The sequence below is a fragment of the Pseudorca crassidens genome, chromosome 15, assembly GCF_039906515.1.
Source record: "Pseudorca crassidens isolate mPseCra1 chromosome 15, mPseCra1.hap1, whole genome shotgun sequence".
In the NCBI taxonomy this organism is placed as follows: Eukaryota; Metazoa; Chordata; class Mammalia; order Artiodactyla; family Delphinidae; genus Pseudorca; species Pseudorca crassidens.
The window spans coordinates 19787388-19808720 of NC_090310.1; the positions used below are offsets into that span (position 1 = coordinate 19787388).

At 46.7% G+C, this 21333-nt stretch overlaps 1 protein-coding gene across 3 annotated transcripts in view; it reads right to left on the minus strand.

Annotated features, from left to right (window-relative positions):
* Positions 1–366: 366 nt before the first annotated feature.
* The window catches only part of PRKCB (protein kinase C beta), a 308802-nt gene continuing 287835 nt past the window's right edge, over positions 367–21333 (minus strand). The window contains exon 17 of one of the 3 annotated variants that reach the window (XM_067706359.1): positions 367–1015. In XM_067706359.1, the coding sequence (XP_067562460.1) occupies positions 863–1015 (153 nt within the window). In that variant the 3' untranslated portion in view covers positions 367–862. Of the gene's footprint in view, positions 1016–5741; positions 7105–7140; positions 7370–21333 lie in introns of those variants that run through there. The other 2 variants (XM_067706358.1, XM_067706360.1) reach the window with 2 other exon arrangements.

A 21333-nucleotide genomic window follows, 5' to 3' on the forward strand; every position in this document is an offset into this window, starting at 1 on the left:
TTCCATTTTTTAATGTTGACAATGATTTCAATTAAATGAAATTCTGTGCAAGTGAAACGAAATTCATCTACGCATCAGCCCATGGCTCTCCAGTTTGTAACCTCTGCGCCAGACTCTATTTAAAAGCAGACATGTAGGGCTTCCCTGGTGGCTCAGTGGCTGAGAGTCCACCTGCCGATGCAGGGGACGCGGGTTCATGCCCCGGTCCGGGAAGATCCCACATGCCGCGGAGCGGCTGGGCCCGTGAGCCGTGGCCGCTGAGCCTGCGCGTCCGGAGCCTGTGCTCCGCAACGGGAGAGGCCACAACAGTGAGAGGCCCGCGTACCGGAAAAAAAAAAAAAAAAAAAGCAGACATGTAAACAAGAGTTTGCATATATTAACTCAGTTTAATCATATCAATTCTTAAACAAAAAATTTCTTCCAAGAGACAATAGTTCACAGTAACTGCAAAGCTTACTCACAATTTAAAAATACCAGTCATGCTTAGCATTCAAGGGGGATATCATAGAATAACTGTAAAAACTTTTACCATGAACATTAGCTTCTGACTTTAAAAATTACAAATGCTGAAGCATTTTGGTATCAGACATAGTAGTTCTGATATCGTCTGTTCATTTGATGAGTTTCTGGCAGTTTGGAAAATTGTACCTCTACAACTGGATAAAGCGCTTACTCTAAACTAAACATTTTCAGATGTAGAAAACAAACTAGCAAGCTACACATACAAAGAAAAGCCCTCTAGGACAAGCTCCCCACGTGTGGAATGCCAGCATATGCACCATGAATCCTGGAAGACTAGAGTAGATACATACGCTCGCCCTGAAGTCTTGCACTCCAGGCTTACAATGGAGTTCGCGTTCACCTACACATTAATGACAAACTCTGGGTTAGTATAGGAGAAGCCAGCAAATTCAGTTTGGTCCAAGTTCATGATGAAGAGTTTATCAGTAGGCGTGAGTTCCACAGGCTGTCTGGTGAACTCTTTGTCGAAATTGGAGGCGTCTCGCTTGTCTCTCTGCCAAATGGAAAGCAAACACATTAACACAGCATAAGAAGAAGGAAACGTGACCAAGACGTGCCAGTTATTGGGAAGCTGATGACGTCTCATGGGCAGAGTCAGGAGGAGCCCTGTGCTGACAGGGTTTAGCAGCGGCATTGCAATACTATCCCCTAGCTTTCACATTGTATGTTGGCTTCAGGAGAGAAAACTTGGTGGAAATTTTCTAAGAAAGGAAATGAGACCTTGACTTTCTTTAAGGATTGCCAGAAAGTGAGGGTGTGTGTGTGTGTGTGTGTGTGTGTGTGTGTGTGTGTGTGTGTGTGTGTGTTGTTTTCCTTGGCTTTGAGATGAATTGAGTTGGAAACTTCCTCTGACCAGGTATGATGTCACAGAATTAGTCATGCAGTAGAGAGTCCAGGAGGACATGATCCAAGAGCGCCCCCTGTGGCTAGGAGGCTTCTTTCTTTAAAGAGGAGCAGAGCCACATGACCACTCAGCTCCCCAGAAGGCAGAGCGGCAAAATGGGGACATCAGATCACTGCTCAATGAAAGGAACAGATCACTATCCACCCCACATTCCCTGGTGCGATCTAGGCTTCGAAGGGATGCTCTGGAATCCGCCCACAGACTAGAATTTGGGTCTTCAACAGCCAGAGTTTCTTCCAAGGATGTTTACAGCAATGTATCTAGTCAACAAACTCCTAGTCTGGAAGGGCAGCTTTAAAACATTCTATTCTCCTAGTTAGTCTGGCATTTTCTTTTTTTGGGGGGGGGGGGTGGGCATCAATCCCAGTTTACTAACTGCAGTTTGGGGCAAGTTTCACCAGGGAATGTCAGAGCGTGGGTTCATAACAAGATCTCACATCTGGGTGATGCTCTCACCTCTTCAGGGTCCCTATCAGCCTATGATCTTCCCATCCTTACCACACATCTAGGGGCAGGTAGAGGTCCTCGCCCCTGGTGCTCTGACATATGAGAAAACTGAGGCACAGGAAAGTAAAGTGACTTGCCCAAGATTGCACAGTGGGGTAGTGATTTTCACCCAACCACATCGCACCTAATTCTGCTTAATCTCAGCCTCTCTGACTGGGGGGAAAGCTTGATGGCTGGTTTATTGCAGGACAACCAAGGATAACGTATGGGTTTCACAGGTACCGGGCAGGTTACCTGGCTGAAGGCAGAGTGGTGTCAGATTGTAAAGAGGGAAGGGTCGGTGAAGATTGACTGATTTGCTAGAATTTGGTCAATGGCCATCCATGCTTTAGGTTTAACCCCTAAAGGGTACTGACTGACAAGGATTTCTCATTACTGGATTCATTTCCCTTTGCAAAATACTTCTCGCAAGAATGCCTTCTTTTTGGTTGCTCCCCTGAGACAGGTAAAATGTCCCTAAGAAGTGCTCCAATTGCTCTTTTGGTGTATATGTAGGGGTGTAGGGGTGAGGGGGACATGAAGAATGCACTTCAGTAAGTGTGGCCAGAGGGGAGTGGGCTGAAGATGCCGCTGGAGCTGTTTTCTGGACAGTGGACCGTCTCTTACCATGCCCCACCTATTCTGCTTTGTCTGGTCCTGCCTGCTGTCAGCCTGTCTTGTGTTGTCCCAGGCACTGAATGTGTTATTTGCTGTGTTCAGAGAAAAGCTTGAACTCCACGCCGTCTTTTCCTTTAATATTGCCTGTGCATCCCTCTCTGGACCCCACAAGTCATACGTTAGCATCTTTTTAATTGTCTTCGTTGCACTTGCTGCTGTCAGGAACTGTCGTTATTATTTATTGCCTCTTTCCAGGAGGGCAAGGTCCTTGTCTGTATATTTCCAGTGCCAAGACTTGGCACATGGCAGGCCTTCCACAATTATTTGTTGAATGAATGAGTCAATGAATGAAGACTTTATGAAAGATGAGCCTCTTTGCTTTCTCCAACTTACAGTTGCCCCCGGGGCTAGAGATCATACTCTATAGCAAAACAATGGAATTTGTTCCCATTGATCCTACGGGTCTCTCATGGGCCCCTGTCCATTGTGAGCCCCAATATGGACAGAACTGTGTTAAGTTCCTTCGAGATCTGAGAGCTCCAGGGCTGGGTGTGGGCCCTGGGTATATCTGGGGCTAGAAGCAGGCAGCTGTCTCCTTTCAGGTCCCCCCGCCGTGGCCTTCCCTGCCTGTGGGCATCCAGAAGAGGTTCCCTTCCCACCAGCCCCAGTATTGAAGGCCCTTCCCCATGTGTTGTTCTGGTGATGACTCATGCTTCCATCGTTCACATGGTGTAAACAGGACTGGCCATTATGGGCAGATCCTCATAGAAAATATCCCTGAATTCTACCCTAGCAATTGGGAAAGAATGGGCCTCTCCGTTGGGACAATTCCTTTCTGGGTTGATAGTATCTGAAGCCACATGAGAATAGTTTCACTCCTTCAAGGAGGGTTACTGATTCCACTGGCTTCCTATTAATTCCCCAAGAAGGTCACTGTGACCATGGCCCTGTGCTTTCTTAGAAGAGAAGCAGGTTAGTGAGAAGTCCAAGTAATGAAAAGAAGGATTCTAAGATCCTGGTAGGCAACTAGCCATGGCTGACCTGGACTGTGCTCTGGTTCCTTTGGGTTATCTTTTTAGTCTCTTTTTAAAAACTTCTCCTCTGATTTAAGTTCTTTTGGAAAATATCAGCCTGTCTCATCTAGAAGAACCAGGTGGTGTTAAGCCAGGGGCGGTGTCTCCCTGAGGGCCAGAAAAGGTAATGCCTGCAGGAATCTGAGTGATGAACCCCAAAGGTGAGATTCAGGACTCAGAACTGAGCTCTGAAACCAGTTCCCTCTCTCCATACAGGCGTCTCTGCTCCACTCTTGGTGATTCTGTGAGCTGTTCAAGTATGGAGACTGTGCCTTTGGTCTTCTGGAGGGAAACTCACCCCAGTTACCCTCCTGCCTCTCTTTCCCCACCATTGCACTATATGATTGTCCCACAAATCTGGGTCAAGAGAGCACTGCTGCATCTCCTCCTGTAGCCTCAAATGTGATCCCCAGAGAGAAAGCAGAGCCCCATAGACTTTTGATGACTTCTTCTTTCTTAAAAGAAGCCTTCCCTGATCAACCCGGAGACTAGTTATCTCTAGATTACATCATGCTTTTAATTACTTGTTTAATGACTGCCTTCTTGGACTGCATCTTCATGGTTCCCCACCACGCTCCTGGCACCCACAACAGAGCCTGGCACAGAGCCGGTGCTCAATAAATGCTGGTTGGGTGAATGAATGGAGGGTGGAATACACGGACGGTCGCAAAAATAAATTCAAAATCTTCCTTCTTGGATACCTTTGCAAAGTATTCCCTTGGGATTACACATGTCGAAAGCTCTGTTTCTCAGTCTCCTCTGCAATTGAAATGTTGATAGAAAAGGCAACTGCAGGAATTCTGACTAATGATCCCTCTCTTTCACAGAAGGCTTCCCTGACCAACCCTCAGCTCGGTGTGTTAGGGGAACAGAGACTTTGGCTAGAGTACCTATTTCTGCAAACTATTAAACTTTTGTAAAATAATGGCAGCAATTTGGAAAATGTAGAGTGCAGTGTGTGTGTGTGTGTGTGTGTGTATATACACACACACACACACAGAGTATATTCTATTTATCTCTATCTATCTATCTAGTTCTATCGATCCATCCATCCATCCTACATTGTTCTCTAAAGTTGTCTGTAGTCTTTTATTGATGGGCCAATGTTTCTCCATCATTTTTAATCTTCCTGAGAGCATATCCAAGGAGAGGACTGGTGACCCAACAGCCAGGTGAAGGACCTCAAATAACTTGTCTGTTGGTGGGCACAGCTCAGAGATGGTAGTCACAGAGCAGAAAGAGGCCCGCACCGAGAATGAGGAAACTGGGTTTGCATCCCAGCTGGCTGACATTGGGCAAGTCACTTCCTCCCTCCAGATGCTGGTTTCCCAACAATAAAATGAGGTTGTGCCCCGATTTCCCTCCTTCTCTGGCCACCTGAGCTTGTCAGCCAGGACTTCATGTATGCTTCCCCTGACGTCCAGATTGCTACCACCACGGCGGCAGCAGGGCTGGTCCCAAAGCCCACAGCAGGGAGATGAGAGCGGGCAGAAAGCAGTGAACCGCAGGGGGCTTTGCTGAAGTGGAGATCAAATCATGGTTTTTTTAAAGATGAGAAGTCTCACTTCAAGGACATTTGTCAAGTTTTTCAAGTTCCCTTGATGGTCTCTTAGAAGCCCTGGCACTTCCAGAAATCACTGGACTTGTGACAAGAGTTGTCTTTAGGGCTGCCTGAGGACAGCAGGGGACAGGGGGCAGGGATGGGGGACCACCTGCTGTCCTCATCTGCTCAGATGGAAATGGGATTTCTTCCACCCAAGGGGTTTCCTTGGGCTTCTGGGGGCTCATAAACCTACTTGCTAGAAAGGTTGAGTGTGAGCTGGGAGGAGTAGCAATTTTGACAAGAAAATCAAGAGCCCCAGCCCGGCTCCTAGCTGGACCCTAAACTTGCCTCTGGTGGGAATGTGGGCCTTGAGCTCCGATATTGCTGGAGGCCCCCCTCGCGAGCTCACCTCACCCCATCACAGGCCCCCAGGAGTCCCTGAATGGTCCACAGTCCCAGCCTCTCTGACCGGCTAAACACTGGGACCAAGGTTAAGTTCTGGGTTTAGTTTTTTGCTGTCGTGAAGCCTCAGGAGGCCCCATTTTGTAGTTTGGGTCCATGGTTTTCAAAGAGAGCCATTTTCCTTGAAATAGTATTTCTTCTTTCTTGCTTTTTTTTTTTTATTGTATCTCGATGCTAGAAGAAAAATGGCACATAACAGACATCCAGGTACGAACATTTCCACAAACATCTTGCAAAACAACATCAAAGTGAGGAATACAACTGTCTATGCTTTCACGAATGGTCTTTCTCAGAGCACTTAATTAGCTTTCCGAAGCCAGCAACAAACCTAGACAAACCCCATCCACGCAGGCACGGGTCTGCCAGGCTCCAGAGCCGTCTTCTTGGTGAATCAAAGCAGGTCATTGTGGTTAATAACATTTGGACACGTATTTCAAAGCATGTGTAACAAGAGTAATTTTTTTTTTTTTTTTTTTTTTTGCATTTGGACAACAACGGAAATAAAACCCCAAAGCAAATAAACTTTGAAATGTAATGTAAAACCATGGCCCTTCAGGACCTTGCTAAAGTGACCATGTCTTTTCAGGGAGTGGGTCCAAATGTCCTTTTCAAGTAGTTTGGGGATGAAGGTGATTGGGGACACAGGGAATCAGAGCTTACAGCGTTGAGGCAGCACCCAAGTTGGTTGCCTTATGACTCCTTGAGGTGCCCTTAGATTGAAACTGTTTCAAGGCACACTCTTAGAATTTTAAAAGGGCTTAGATAATCTTCTGAACTTCGCGTTTTAAAAAATAACAAATAAAATTTTATTTTCAGCATGTTCTTTTCAAAGCTCCCAGTGCCTCCAAACCAGGCAGAATGGAGGAAACTCCCTCTAAGTCAAAGCAACCACCTACATGGATACAAGCCAAGCTCCAAGTCCAGAAGTGGAAGAATACTGCTAGCATCCGATTATCCACTCGTTCGGCAGGAAAAATCTAGATTGGATGGTTGGGATTGGAAAATGTGTGAAAATGGCAGCGCAGGAAAAAAGGAAAGAAAGCAGGCATGTTCTGTCCCCACTGGATCTACTTCGCTGTCGTGCTGGGGAAAATAAGTGCTAAAAGAACTTTGATAATGTGCTAATTATGCAGCCACATTTTCAACATGCCATCTGCATAATCCCATCTCACAGAGATGCTCCAAACTACCTGAGGACATTTGGGTCCTGAAACATGGTCACTCTAGTTTCATCAGCAAATAAAACATGGATGCAATTTTGCAATTAAAAAAAAAAAATGTCACCACAATAGCCGTTGAGCTTGAATGAAATGAAGGACGGAAATCTACACATCTACTTAGCTCTTGACTTCAGGTTTTAAAAATTCAGAGTTAACAAAGGAAAATCCTTCGAATTCTGATTGGTCAATATTCCTGATGACTTCCTGGTCAGGAGGTGTTAGGACTGGTGGATGGCGGGTGAAAAATCGGTCGAAGTTTTCAGCATTTCGCCCACACTATGAGAGGGGAAGAGAAGAATTTGTGGTGGGTGGAAAAAAAAAAAAACAACCAAAACAAAACAGAACGAAATAAAACTGGGTGAGGTTTTCTCCAAACCCTTCCCTTTCACTACCTCAGAGAGGTTGTTTTGATGATCAGAAATGAGAGCAACATAAAATGCAAAATTTTCACGACCGTTGATTGGCACATGATGCTGGGCTCCCAACCTTCAGTTCCTGTAGCTCGTGAGCTGCCTCTGGTATCCTTCTGGGCAGTCAGGAGCTGGATGGCAAAGGCATGGGATGGTGGGGCTGGTGGCATGTGGCATGTTCTCCCAACCCCACCCCAAGGAGTCAGCCAAGTTCATTTTGAAGGAGATGTGATTAAGGTGACTGAGATATTTCTTGGGCACAAGATGCAAAGTAATGGCACATTTATACATCACCTTGGAGATCCCAATACTAAGCAGCAGGTCCCTCAAAGCACTGTCCTCTGGCTCTCAGTCATCTCTGGAGATGTTTTCTAGCTCCACAGATACAGGAGTTTGTTACAAACTCCAGTCAATGGAGAAAGAGATCAAGACCTGGATTTGGTGCCTGCAATGGCTGGGCAACCACCAGGCGTGATGTCACCGACCCTTAATTACAAGGTGCCAGGAGGTAAACTCAGCCATTCTCCCTCCAGGTGTGAACAAAGGGTGTGGGATGAAACCCAACCCAGTGCTTTGGTGAGGCAATCCGGCTCTAGAGGGAAAACCATCGTCATTTCTCACTCATCCTGCTGTCCTTCTCTATGAAAGGTCCTGGTCTGAGGCAGAGTGATGACATATGTGTGTGTATGTACATGTGTACACTCATGCGTGAGTGCACACACGTGCACACGCCAGTTCTCATCTAACGAGAAGCGATGAGTCAGTAAATCTGGCCTTCTTTGTTCTTCACCAGCAAACCCGTTTACATGAAATCTCTAAGTGTTTCAGCAACCACAGGAGGCAACCACAGCCCAATAGCATAGTAGCAGCAGTAGTAATAATAATAATTATGACAGTTAATATTTATTATGCATTTGCTATGTTCCAGGCACCCTGGAATGCTCTTTCCTTGTAGTATCTTATTTCATCCTCCCAATGATCCTATGAAGTGGGTATTACTGTCATCCCTATTGTACAGATAAGGAGACTGAGGCCAAGGAGGTGATGTAATTTGTTCAGGGTCCCGCTGCTAATGAACAGGAGAGCTGCCACGTGAGCCACTTCTGTCTGATGTCAGAGCCAATCTCCCGGCGCCATGTTGCAAGAATGGTCATTAGCTGGTGACTGACCGCATGGAGTGGGGTAGGGGTGGGGGGCAGGGGGGAGAAGCCAAGGATGGGGATCATGAGGTCTCTGCTTTGAATGACAGAGAATATGCTTATATCAATCACCAAGACAAAGAATGCGGGAGAATTCAGAAAGATGACTATTTCTGTTTTGGACATGATGACTTTGAGGGGCCACTGAGATTCTCGGAGATGATCTGGGGGAGTCAGAAGTATGGGTTCTGGAGCTCAGGAGAGAGGGCTTGAAAAAGTTTTTTTAAAGGACAGACTATGGAGGGTAGAAAAAAAGATAATAACAATAGTAATTAAAACCACTGAGCACTTTCTAGACAACTGACATTTGCTACGTGTGTGGCATACATTAGCTTTTTAATTCACATAACCACCCTGTGAGGTAGGTATCTGATTGTCATTTGCCAAAGGGAATATTGCCCCTAACACTTAAAGCGGTAAGAAGAGAATCAGGAGAGAGCTGCAGCAGACAAGCTGAGGATGGAGAGGAATCCAAGGAGAGGGCACTGTTACAGCTGAAATATCTCCAAGAGGTCAAGCAAGAAAGTTACTGAAAATGGGCCATGGCATTTGGTAATTGGGAGGAGACTGATGAGAAAATGCAGGGCTGCCGCCGAACTTCAGTCCTTGGAAGAGGGAAGATAAGCTGCAAAGCCAAGCAGTACAAGCTCCTCTTTCAAGCTTACGATCAAGGGAAGCAGAGGTATTGGATATGTGCTCAGGAGACCGAGTTCTCAGAGAGCCTCAGCTCCTGCCCCCTTCCTATTGGGAGAGAAGGAAGCCCACGCATCTGCAGACATGGGTTCGAATTCTGCCATCACTGACCGCTAGTTGTGCAACTCCAGCCAAGTCCCTTCAAGTCTCAGTTTCCTCTTTTGTGCCCTGGGGACAATTCTGACTTATATTTAAGCAGCATCATTGGGGCTGTGTCCAAAATAGACCGATGGGTGGACGAGGGGAAAAGGTGGAAAAAGTGAGACCAGTCAGGAGGCTGTCGCATAATCCAGGCAAGAGATGATGGTGGCCTGGAGGAAGATGACTGGGGGAGATGGGAAGGTGCATTTGTTTGTGGGGGGTCTACTTTGAATTTAGAGTTGACATGATTTGCTGATGGATCGGACATGGGGTATGAGAGGGCTTGTGGGCTGAGTTACTTGGTGAGTGGGGGACACGAGGTGTAAAGCATGTTTGTTGGAAGACATGGAGCACTTGGTTTCATTCATGATAAATTGGAGAGTCCAGTGGAGGAGTCAAGGGTCAAGGAGGGAGTCCCCTTGCTGCGGTGTGGGGACTGAAAAGGAAGCAGCGCTAGACTGATGGCAGAGGCGGCGGGGAGGGTAGAAGATGGTGGCGATCATCCAGAGGAGAGAGATGGTGGATGGGGCTGTGGAAAAGAGGGTGGAGCAGAAGGGATGGAGCTGGAAAAAACAAAGAGGTATTTGTGGCAGGGATGGAGGAGTGGGAAGGCGTGTTACGAGGCAGCCCGGCGGGTGTTTCTGGGTGTTGGGACCTCAGCCAGCCAGTGCAGGAAGCCTGTTAGCTGAGACACAGAGAGTCTTCAGGGGCCATTTTTCTTTAAAAACCATCCATTTCCTATCCACAACAGAAGGCTGTTGCTCTGCTGGGGCCTCCCCAGAGGCTGTGATGGGAGACAGAGAAACAGCTTCTGGAAGCTCCGCAGCCTCCTCTCCCATCACTCCCCCCACTGCCTGGAGAACAATGAAATCTTTAAGTGAGATAGCAGAGAGGAGATGCAGGAACAGGGGTTAACCAAGGGGGCACAATACAGCGGGAGCGTGATTTCCTTGCTAATAAGCAGCTTACGAGGCTGGCAGATCACAGCCTCCCTAAGTGTTTCCGTGTTTTTCAAATGGAGCTGTCACTGCCCATTAGCTTCAGGAGCGCTCCCTAAATGGAGACGTCAGCCCTTGGGAGGCACGGCCCTGATCAGCTCTGCGCCCGCTGTGTCCTTGGAGAAGGGGCAGCTCAGCGGCTGGGATCTAATTGCAAACGCAGTGTGGACCACACCTGCTTCTCTGGCTGTCTTGGGTGGATGCTTCACCCTCACTCAGTGGCGAGAAGAAAATCCAACACCCTTGTCATCACTGGGGCTCCTGGAACAGGAATGGGGGCCAAAGCCAACTAGGTTATTTAAAATCACAGGGAACCTCTTCCCGGGTTGGAGAGGGGAGTGAGGATTCTGACTTGTTTCCTTGTGCCCCCGAATTTAAGAGACAAGACCGTTTGAAAAGCTTATCTGTGAGCCGTTACATGTGAGCTCTTCTTTTCCTTTTCTTCTCTTCTTTCTAATTTCTGTTTCATTGTGCTAATAACACCTCCAAGTCTAGCTGTCTAATGTGGAGTTGGCTCGGTCACAGCAACCACAGGGAGCCTTCAGAGACGCCAACCTGGATATGTCACTTCCCTGCTCTAGTCTGCGATGGCGTCCCACTGCCCGAAGCCACACTCCTCAGCATGGCTTACAGGCTGTTTAGGACTCGGCCCTGGTCACCTGGTCAACAGCCTCTTCGCTGCCCACGGTCCCGCAGCCCAGCTCCTCCCACCACAACACACCCACCAGCTGTCCTGACATCCTCCCAGCTCCTAGAACCCTCATGCACGCTCACCTCCGAGCCTTAGCACAGGCTGTCTCTTCTGCCGGGAACACTTGCCTCCCACCCTGTTCTCCATCATTGTCTACGCGTCCTTCTCTGTCTCCAGACACTTCCTCCAGGAGCTTTTCCTGGACTCCTGCTCTATCTATACCCCTGGGTTTATCCCATCAAGATACAGGATGTTCATCAAAGAATTGTTAGAGGGAAAAAAAAATTTTTTAAATCAACTCTCGGCCAACAGGGAAGAGTTAAATAAATAATGATCCATCTATTTTATGTATTGCCATGCAAAATGCTTTTAAAAATTAAAATAAGATGTAGAAGAATATTAAATAACAGTTATATATAATTAATGACAGTGTGCACGATATGTTCCCATTCTATAAATTACAGACATAAATGTGTGCGTGCTACCTGCAGGCACATTATACACGTGCTTCTACAGATTGGGAGAGTTACAGATTGTTTGATTTTTCTATCTTTTATGCTTATTGTGTTTTTGAAAATTTAAATAATAGTCAAGTAGTATTATTTTGTGTATAATAAGGACAAAAACTACAAAAGCTATTTTAAATGAGGGAGCTATTACAGTGGAGGAAAGGGGGAAAATAGAAATAAAGGGAATGGGAAGATGTGGCCAAATTGCCGAAATCTGCCTGGCGCTGTTTAATGCACTTCATCTTAGTTAAAAACTCTAAGATCTCCCAAATGGCTGCCCTAGTGTGGATCTGGGGATGATGACAAAGGCTAATATTTAGGTTATCTAAATGGGCATCTTCTGTCCATCGGTGTGCTGGGCACCAAAAATATGATGACACATGAGACAGACCCTGTCCTTGCCATCGTTGAGCTTATAGTCTAGCAGAGGAGACAGGTGCACACACAGGCCATGGCATGGTGCCACGTGACAAGTGCTGCCATTGAGTACAGAGGTGAGGAACGCGAGAAGGGCCAGGGAGACTTTCCGAGGAGATGACATCTAAGTTGAGTGGGACCGGAAAGAAAGACACTGCTTCTTTGGAGGAGGGAAAGGAAGAGCCCAGGGAAGAAATGGAGGTGAAAAGAGGTCAGGGACAGAGCAAGATGCTGGAGAAGAGGTAAAGGTCCACCCCATACTTCTCACTGCTTAATCAAGTTTGATAACATGAGGCCAATGGCACAGGGGAGATTCCTACCCAGCCTCCATCAAGACACCAGAGACTAGGTCACAACGAACCGAGACTAGGTCACAATGAAAAGATACCCAAGCGATATGGTCTGACTAAAAGACAAGGGAGTCTCTCTCTCTCTCTCTCTCTCTCTGTTTTTAATGTGCAAATTCAGTGAAATTCGGGATCCTTTTTATGCCTATGGTTCTATGCAGCAGGAGAACGCAGGAAGGACCCACCCAGGCAGAAGCAGCCAGCCATGTCAGGCACACGCATTTGATCATTTTTAAAAGTTGTCCGTGGACCAAGGTGTTTTTCTGGAGCAGAGTCAGACAATATTCTGCATGGTCTGGGCTTTGGCAAAGCAGGAAAGATTAAAGCCTCCTTTCCTAACAATGAAGGTCCCTTACAATCAGGAATATTTGATCTCTGTGTCTATTAAGGAGGAAGCTGGCAAGAGAGGGGGCCTTTTGCGCTTGATAGCAAGTTTCATTTTTAAAAAGATCTTCATTTAAAAACAACACGCAATGTTTTCTTTTCTTCCAGATCTCAGGTTAAATGCTACCTCCTCAGAGAAGGTGAGGTGAGCCTCTGGATCGCCTCCAAGTAAAGCAGATTCACCCTTTCTCCTCCTGTTACTCTCTCAGAGCAATCTGTTCATTTCTTCCACAGGAAATAAAATACGTGAATATCCCAATCTACGATTACATGTTTATTTCTTTGCGTATCTGTATTGTCTATATTCCCATCTAGACTGTAAGCTCTATGAGAGCTGAAGCCACATCGGATTTGCCCACCCCTCAATTTCCAGGTCCCAGTACAGAGTAGGCACTCAGTGTTGTCAAAGGGATGAATAGTAGCATATATTAAGTGCTTATTATTAGCCAAATACTGTATAAGTGCTTTACAAGCATGATCTCATTTAATCCAACAGTTCTATGAAGTCTGCTCTACAATGAGGAATAGATTTAGAGCTTAAGTAACTGACTAGGATTTGATCCAAGATCTGACAACTGATCCGTTTATGCAGAAACAAATAACTTGTTCCCAAGCACCACGAAAAAGAAACAACAAAACCCTTTGTAATTCCCCCACCCCAGTACCTTTATTATGTTAACATTTTGGTCTGTGTCCTGGATGGCTGGAAGAATTGTCGGACGGATGCTTTTTACTCTAAAACCTGTAGACTCATCACTTTATTCTTTAGCCTGCTTTTTAAAAAACGACATGAAATATACTCTAAACTTTTCCCCATGTCAACAAAGTATCATATTGTTCGTATCTGTTCTTCACCTTCATCCTAAACCATGTTGCTGGCTTCGAATAAGCTGCCCTCAAATAGTAATGAACGCTTTTACTTGCTTGTGTTTTTATAGCTTTGATTCTCACAAGTTGGTAAGATAGGCAGGAAAAGGATTATCTCCACTTAGCAGAAAATGTGAAAAGTTAACAATTTGGTCAGGATCCTACAAGGTAAAGGAGGAGAACCACGATTCAGAGCCCGCTTTGCTTGATTCCAAAGGCCACGGGGCAACAGCGACATCTCACTGCCTTACAGACTGTATCCGATCATGTGGTATGGACTTGAAAGCTGACTTGGGCGGCTTCCCTGGTGGCGCAGTGGTTGAGAGTCCGCCTGCCGATGCAGGGGACGAGGGTTCGTGCCCCGGTCCGGGAGGATCCCACATGCCGCGGAGCGGCTGGGCCCGTGAGCCGTGGCCGCTGAGCCTGCGTGCGCCAACCGGAGAGGCCACAGTGGTGAGAGGCCCGCGTACCACAAAAAAAAAAAAAAAAAAAGCTGACCTGGTACCAATCTCAGCACCACCCATCCCCAGCCAGATAAATGGTAAGCAGGTTAGCTAAATTCCCTAAGCCAGGTTTCCTGTTATGTCAAATGGATCTGTCTCGCAGGATGCGGTGAGGTTGATTTGACAAAATGCACATAAAATCTCTGACACGGTAGCTGTAGCCGCTGTTGAGTGAGGACTTACCCAGTCCTGTCCAATGAGCCAATCTGATGCGCGTGGCTGTACCCTGGCAACCGAGGGATCCTACAGGCCCTGCCACACCCAACCTATCCTAGCGAGGTAGGAGGTAGATGGGCCCCTGGGCTGGACAGCCGGAGTTTGTCCAGCAGAGTAAACCGGAGCTTTGTTTTCCCATGACGTTCCAAGGACAAAGCTGGTGGCAGGGGCTGAGCTCTGCCAGAGTAAGGAGATAAGACAACCACATCTATCAGCTCCCCAGCTGCCCAACGGCACATACACAGGAAGGCTTCTCGGGGGTCAAAGAAGGAGAGGACGCCACCCCGTAATAGGTGCTGTCAAACCTCCCACAGGCCTCTGCGCTGGAATCCATCTTGGCAAAAAACATGTGCACACATATTGGGGAGGGCCCTAGGACAGGTCAGGGGTGGAAAACAAGTGAGATAATTGGCCAAAGGTAAGCAAAGACCCGGAAGAACTGCCCTATGTAAATGATTTAACCACCTCTTCACTGCACTTCTCCTCATTAGGGAGGACGCCCACGCCCTTTCTCTCAGGGTGTGTATCTCTGCCTCGCTTCTGTCTTAAATAAACAAGCTGTTTTTTGCGTGCTCTCCCACACGTTATGCTGTGTCTCTGATAATAAACTTTGTACCTGTTCTTACAGTGTTTGCCTCTTTGAGAAATTCATTTTCCAAACAGGGCAAGAGCCAGGGCAACTTTGCTTCTAGCCTCTAGCCCCTGGAGGACCAGCAGCTAGGATTTCCGGTTTTCATCCACGCTACCCAGGTCTGATTCCTGGGCAGGGAGCTAAGATTTCTCTTCAGGACCGCTCACTGCTGTCTCTCTGAGATCACGAGGATATTATCATTAACAAGTTACAGACACTTAAAACACGAAATCTTTCCCACCAAGGCTGGCAAGATATGTGGGAAGCCACAAGGTGAAGCCAGGCCCTGGGGCTCCTGGTTAGAGAAAGTGAGGAAAACGTGGGCCCAGGCACAAAAGGGACACCTCCCCTCTCCCGTCCAAGCCTCACTTCCTCGTAAAGACATTTCGAGCAGTTTCACACACCACTTCTGAGCTGCTGTTTTTCATACCCTAATTGGAGGGCACTTTGTGATTGCTTTTAAGAACTGCACTTGTAAATAAACAAAAAATACACTTTTGTTCTTTCCCTCTCTGGGTCATGGGCATGTCTTGATCCTCCAAGTTCAACTGTCATCAGAAGTCTTCATGCAGTATCTCTGCCGGGAGTGGTTATGGAGACAGGAGGAAAATCAGTCAGCTCAGTGCCCTAAGAACAAGGGAGAAGAGGGGCCTGAAAAGGAGGGAGAGACTCTGAGCTTATCCTACAGATAAACTCGCACATATAGGAAACTAGGAAGCTACTGAAAGAATGAAGTAGATTTAGACGTGCTGATAAAACCCTGAGAAAACCATAATTCAAGAAGAGTCATGTACCTAACTGTTCATTGCAGCTCTATGTACAAGAGCCAGGACATGGAAGCAACCTAAGTGTCCATCATCGGATGAATGGATAAAGAAGATGTGGCACATATATACGATGGAATATTACTCAGCCATAAAAAGAAACGAAATTGAGATATTTGTAGTGAGGTGGATGGAACTAGAGTCTGTCATACAGAGTGAAGTAAGTCAGAAAGAGAAAAACAAATACCGTATGCTAACACATATATATGGAATCTAAGAAAAAAAAAAAGGTCATGAAGAACCTAGGGGTAAGACAGGAATAAAGACACAGACCTACTGGAGAATGGACTTGAGGATATGGGGAGGGGGAAGGGTAAGCTGTGACAAAGTGAGAGAGTGGCATGGACATATATATACACTACCAAACATGAAATAGATAGCTAGTGGGAAGCAGCCTCATAGCACAGGGAGATCAGCTCGGTGCTTTGTGACCACCTAGAGGGGTAGGATAGGGAGGGTGGGAGGGAGGGAGACGCAAGAGGGAAGAGATATGGGAACATATGTATACGAATAGCTGATTCACTTTGTTATAAAGCAGAAACCAACACACCCTTGTAAAGCAATTATACTCCAATAAAGATGTTAAAAAAAACCCAATGATATCACTTACACGGAATCTAAAAACAATGATACAAATGAGCTTATTTACAAAACAGAAACAGACTCACAGACTTAGAGAAGGAACTTATGGTTACCAGTGAGGCGCAGGGAGGGATAGTCAGGGAGTTTGGGATAGACATGTACACACTGCTATATTTAAAATGGATAACCAATGAGGACCTACTGTAGAGCACAGGGAACTCTGCTCAATGTTATGTAACAACCTAAGTGGGAGAAGAATTTGAAAAAGAATAGATACGTGTATATGTATAAATGAATCACTTTGCTGTACACCTGAAACTAACACAGCATTGTTAACCAACTATGCTCCAATCTAAAAGTTAAAAAAAAAATAAAAAACAATCTGCAAGATGGAAGGCAGGAGTAGAGCCAGGCATGGGAATTGAACACGAGCACTAACATCCCTGTGTGTGATGTGGAGGACTTCTGTGCTGCACACAGCATCTCCAGAAGGTCACCCAAGGAAGCCGGTCGCAGTGAGTGGCTCTGGGAAGGAGAGCCACGGAGCCTAGTTAGGGGTCTCTGGGGAGGTACTTAATTTCACTGCATAGCTTTTGATGCTGCTGGAAGTTTTTACTTTTTCAGATTTTTTCTTAAGGAAGGAAGATCAAAGTGCCCAATTTGATGAGGTCAAGAAAGATAAGTCCACGAGAGGAGACAATCTGGGGTCATTGCGGACTCAAGGAGAGAAATTTCAATAGAATGGTGGCGGCAGAAGCCAGATTGCACTGAACTGTAGAAAGAATGGAAGGAATGAAGTGGAGACAGCAAGAACTCCTTCCAAAGTTTGTTTGTATGAGAAGATAGGGCAGGAGCCCTAGCGGTAGGATGGAGGGATCCAGGTTTGAGGCAAGGGATTTTTAAGATGAGAGACTTAGCATGCTTCTGTGTGAGAAGGATGAATCAGAATGGAGTCAGAGTGGATATCTGCTGGGCTTGCAGGCACCGTGGCTTTATTTTTCTTGGAGGACCCACTCCTTCCCCTCTGCAAGATGTCCGCTTTAGATAGGGGCAGACCCAGTCACTTGGCAGGTGACCCAGGCCTGGCCGATCAGAACATTCCATCTCCCCAACCCCCAGGCCCAGTGATTGCTTTAGAGATGACCATATGACCCAATACCTTCCGACAAGATTGAGTTCCAGGCTGCTGGGAAGTTTAGGAAAAGGAAGCTCTTTTTTTCGGCAGAAATTGCGAAAATAATGGGACGTACTAAGTCTGGAGTAGCTATGTGCCCAAGAAAGCCTTCAGGGAATGAAGAATGAAATCAACAGGCAGGAAAGCCATCCCAGGGAGACAGAGAAGTGGATGGCTTTTGATACTGTTGAGACCCTGGATCCAGCCACAGCTAAATACTTGAAAAAAATTTAGTCATTACGTCAGTTTGAATTGGGTTCCTATTTGTAACCATAGGAGCTTTGATTAATATATAGAGAAGCTGTAGGCACAGACTGGCCAGAGCAGATGCGCAAAGGACATTGGAGAACAGGGGTTCAGAGCAGAAGGGGAAAGTCTTCACGGGGGGCGGGGGGAGGCACCTGTTTGCTGACACACAGAGGGAAAGAGGTCAAGATGACTATACAGGAGCAGGAAAGCCACCCACCCATGGGCCTCAATTTCCCCCCGACTTAGGAGATGGGGCTTCCTCATCTATAGAATGGAGGGGTTGAATTCCACTTCTAAGGTATCTTTCAATTCTTGACCTCTGTCACATTTCAGTGGTTATGGCCAGACATATCCTAACAGATTCATGCTCTCTCTCAGCATGTGACCTTCCCGCCTACCATTTCAATCAAATCATTGGCCCCTCCGCCAAGGGACAGCTCAAAGTCACGCACCTGGCAAATGATTTAGGAAACTCACTTGGCCCAGGAACCTGTCAATTTGAACCATCTTTCGAAGGGAGCCTGGCTGAATCCACAGTTTCAGTAGGCTCTCCATGGATGGCTGGAAAGGGAGATAAACAGACACACAAACTCCAGGTCACATGTCCTAAACAACCCCTGGCTATGTGTTAGTCAGTGTACGCATGAAGCCTAATATCTTGATTATGATCTCTGCAAACTCCACACTCTCTGGATAACCACGAGAACAAACAGAACCGGGTGGGAAAACGTCTACTTCTTGACGAGCCTGCCTTGAGTGCCTCACTTCAGTTGCTGCCATGCCCTGCTTCCAGGGGTTAGTCAGTGTCTGCTCTCTTTGCCAGCCTCGAAATCAAAGCCTTAAGGAACAAGTGAGATTTGCATCTTTTAAAAATCCTGCCAGTGAATTGTAAAAGGTGTGAATACGCTACATGTTTGTTGCAATATTTTAAAATAAATTTTAATTCATTTGAACTGTGAGAATACTTCGTCTTTTTCTATTATGTAACAGACACCATTAGATGGTGTTATCACGGTCCGCTCCCATCAGTGCTATCACAGACCTTATTAAAAGGGGCTCCAGGTGCTTCTAAACATCTTTCCAAGATACTGAGCAGATAAAATCCATGGTTCAAGTCCTGGCTTGGCCACCTCCAAGCTGCTGGACCTTGAGCAAATGTCCTAACCTTTCCAAGTTTCATGCCCTCATCTGCAACACAGTGACAACGGCGCTTACCTCATAGGGTTGTGAGAATTAAATGAGGTAATGCCTGGAAGGCACTTAAAACAGTGCCTGGCACAGACAAGAGCTCAATATTTTTTCCAATGTATTTGAACAGTACAGGTTTTATGAGAATTATTTTAAATCCCAGTATTCAAAAAAATATTATCCTCTTGAGCATTTGGTACTTTGGAGGAGCTAGATTCTATTCTTAAATAAATCATATTAAGTAAAAGTTAGCTCCCTTTCTTAAGCCTTGAATTTTGAGTTTTAATAGCAAACATACAAAGGTTATGCTTTGTGGCTTCAATTCAGAAATGTCAGCACATCAAACACACGTTCAGACACACACACAGAGACACTTCCTCATACAGTGTAAAGGGCAATTGGGTTTGGAGGAGAATGTCACATGAACAGAATTGCAGCTCATTAAAGCAGTACTTGAAGCTTTTGACCTCAGCTACATAAACAATGTTTTCAGATGACAGAATTACCAAGAAACCAAGTCCTGTGAGCAGTTCGGCATTTAGGCTCCCAGAGGATGCGAGTAATGGTATGGGATCAGTACCCTATGCAGTATTTTCGAAAGGATATTAAATGAGAGGCTGAAAAAAGTAGAACGGGGAGAAGGGGCTCCGTTTTTTTACTTTGCGAGATTCCAAGACTTTCCAGACGTGCAGATGCCTCAAAATTCTACGGGACTTTATGTAAAGTGATGAGAACAGAGAATAGGTAACCAGAGCAGAAGTGACTGGCATCAGCCTATCATAGGGTGGGGCTGGAGTCTGTGAGCCTGACACCAAGGCTGGAAGGGAAGGAAGGAGGGGTGAGCACGCTGATCATGTCTAGACAGTGTCAGATGGCCGCCCTCGATGAAAGGATGTAGGGAAAGAGATGTTTCTTAATGACTATGTCCCGTCCAACTGCACTCAACCCCTGCCCAGAGCAAAATGACAATCAGATGATCATGTCTTAGGACAAGAATAGAGCCACGCTTACTAGTGGGCAGGTCTCTGTACACACACCCTAGTATTGCAGGCTCCGTAGACTGTAATGAAACAGGGCACCCTTGTCGCCTTGTTCCTTTTCTCTCACTCTTCAATTTGCTGCATCTATGCTGCCTGTTGGGTGAGTTGATCCAAGGGCTGCCTCCATGGGGCAACTGGAGCCTTGAGCCCAGGGTCTGTGTCCCTACCTCATTTTCAGGGCGAGCCCTGCGTCAGGTGTCATGGACACCACTGGACTTCACCGAGGCAGTTCATAATGATATACGAACGCCACTGAAATCTCAATCAGGCGTTTTGATTTAAACACCTTACACTAGCCTACCGTGCACTGAGACATTATAGCACCACATACCACAAATTCTCCTGTAAGACGTGCTCACCCACGGTGTGGCCTCAACACACCCTCCACGACAGCACAGCCACATTCCAAGCTGATCACCAGACAGCACCTCCCACCTGGATTAGCACAAGAGTCTCATAACCCATCTCCTGATTTCACCCCTCCCCCCACAACAGTCAGATCAAGATACTTCTCTGCCCACCTTAGCTGGAGTGAAAGCCGCAGATCCTCAATGGCCTGTACCATCTGCCCCTCCCGTGGCCTCTCTGATCTCATCTCCTTTCACTCTCTCCCTTGCCGGCTCAGCTCAGCCACCTGGACTCTCTGCTCTTCCCTGAACGTGCCAGGCCAGCTCCTGCCCCAGGGCCTTTGCACCTATTACTACCACCCAAACCACTCTCTCCCCCAGATATACACACGGCTCCCTCCTTCCCTCACCTTCTTCCCATCTTTGCTGAAATGTCACTTTCTCAGTGAGGCTTTCCAACGACCCTATTTAAAACTGACGTCTCTGTGACCCTGCTCTCCCAATTCCCAACCTTCCATAATGCTTATCAACTTCTGACATAGTCACGGATTTCTATGTTCATTATTTGCCCACTCCCTCTAGAATATACAGAGATTTTTATTTTTATTGCCATGTCTCCAGGGCCTAGAACATCAATAAACACCTGCTGAATGGATGACCCATAACGCCCCCACTAGAGGACGGAACCAGAACGCGCTGCTTCTCAACCCACTACTCCACCACATGCCCAGCCACATCCTCCGCCCTTCAGCCACAAACCAGCACCTCCCATCCGCCGCACACTGACCTACAGCACCCTACCACGCGTCCGAAGCCACATTCCAAGCACATTCTGTACTAAAACATATACACCCCTTCAGCATAGCCCTCACCATGCCACACTGCACACTGACTACAACAGGATCCACCAGTCAACTCACTGGCTGGTGGGACCCCACAGAACCATGAGGTAGCCCCTGCTACACCGTGGTCCAGCAGCATCCTCTCACCTGGGATCATGTTAGAAACGCAGCATCTCAGGCCCTACCCCAGACTGGCGGAATCAGAATCCACAGTTTAATCAGATGCCCAAGAGACTCCGTATGCACATTAAAG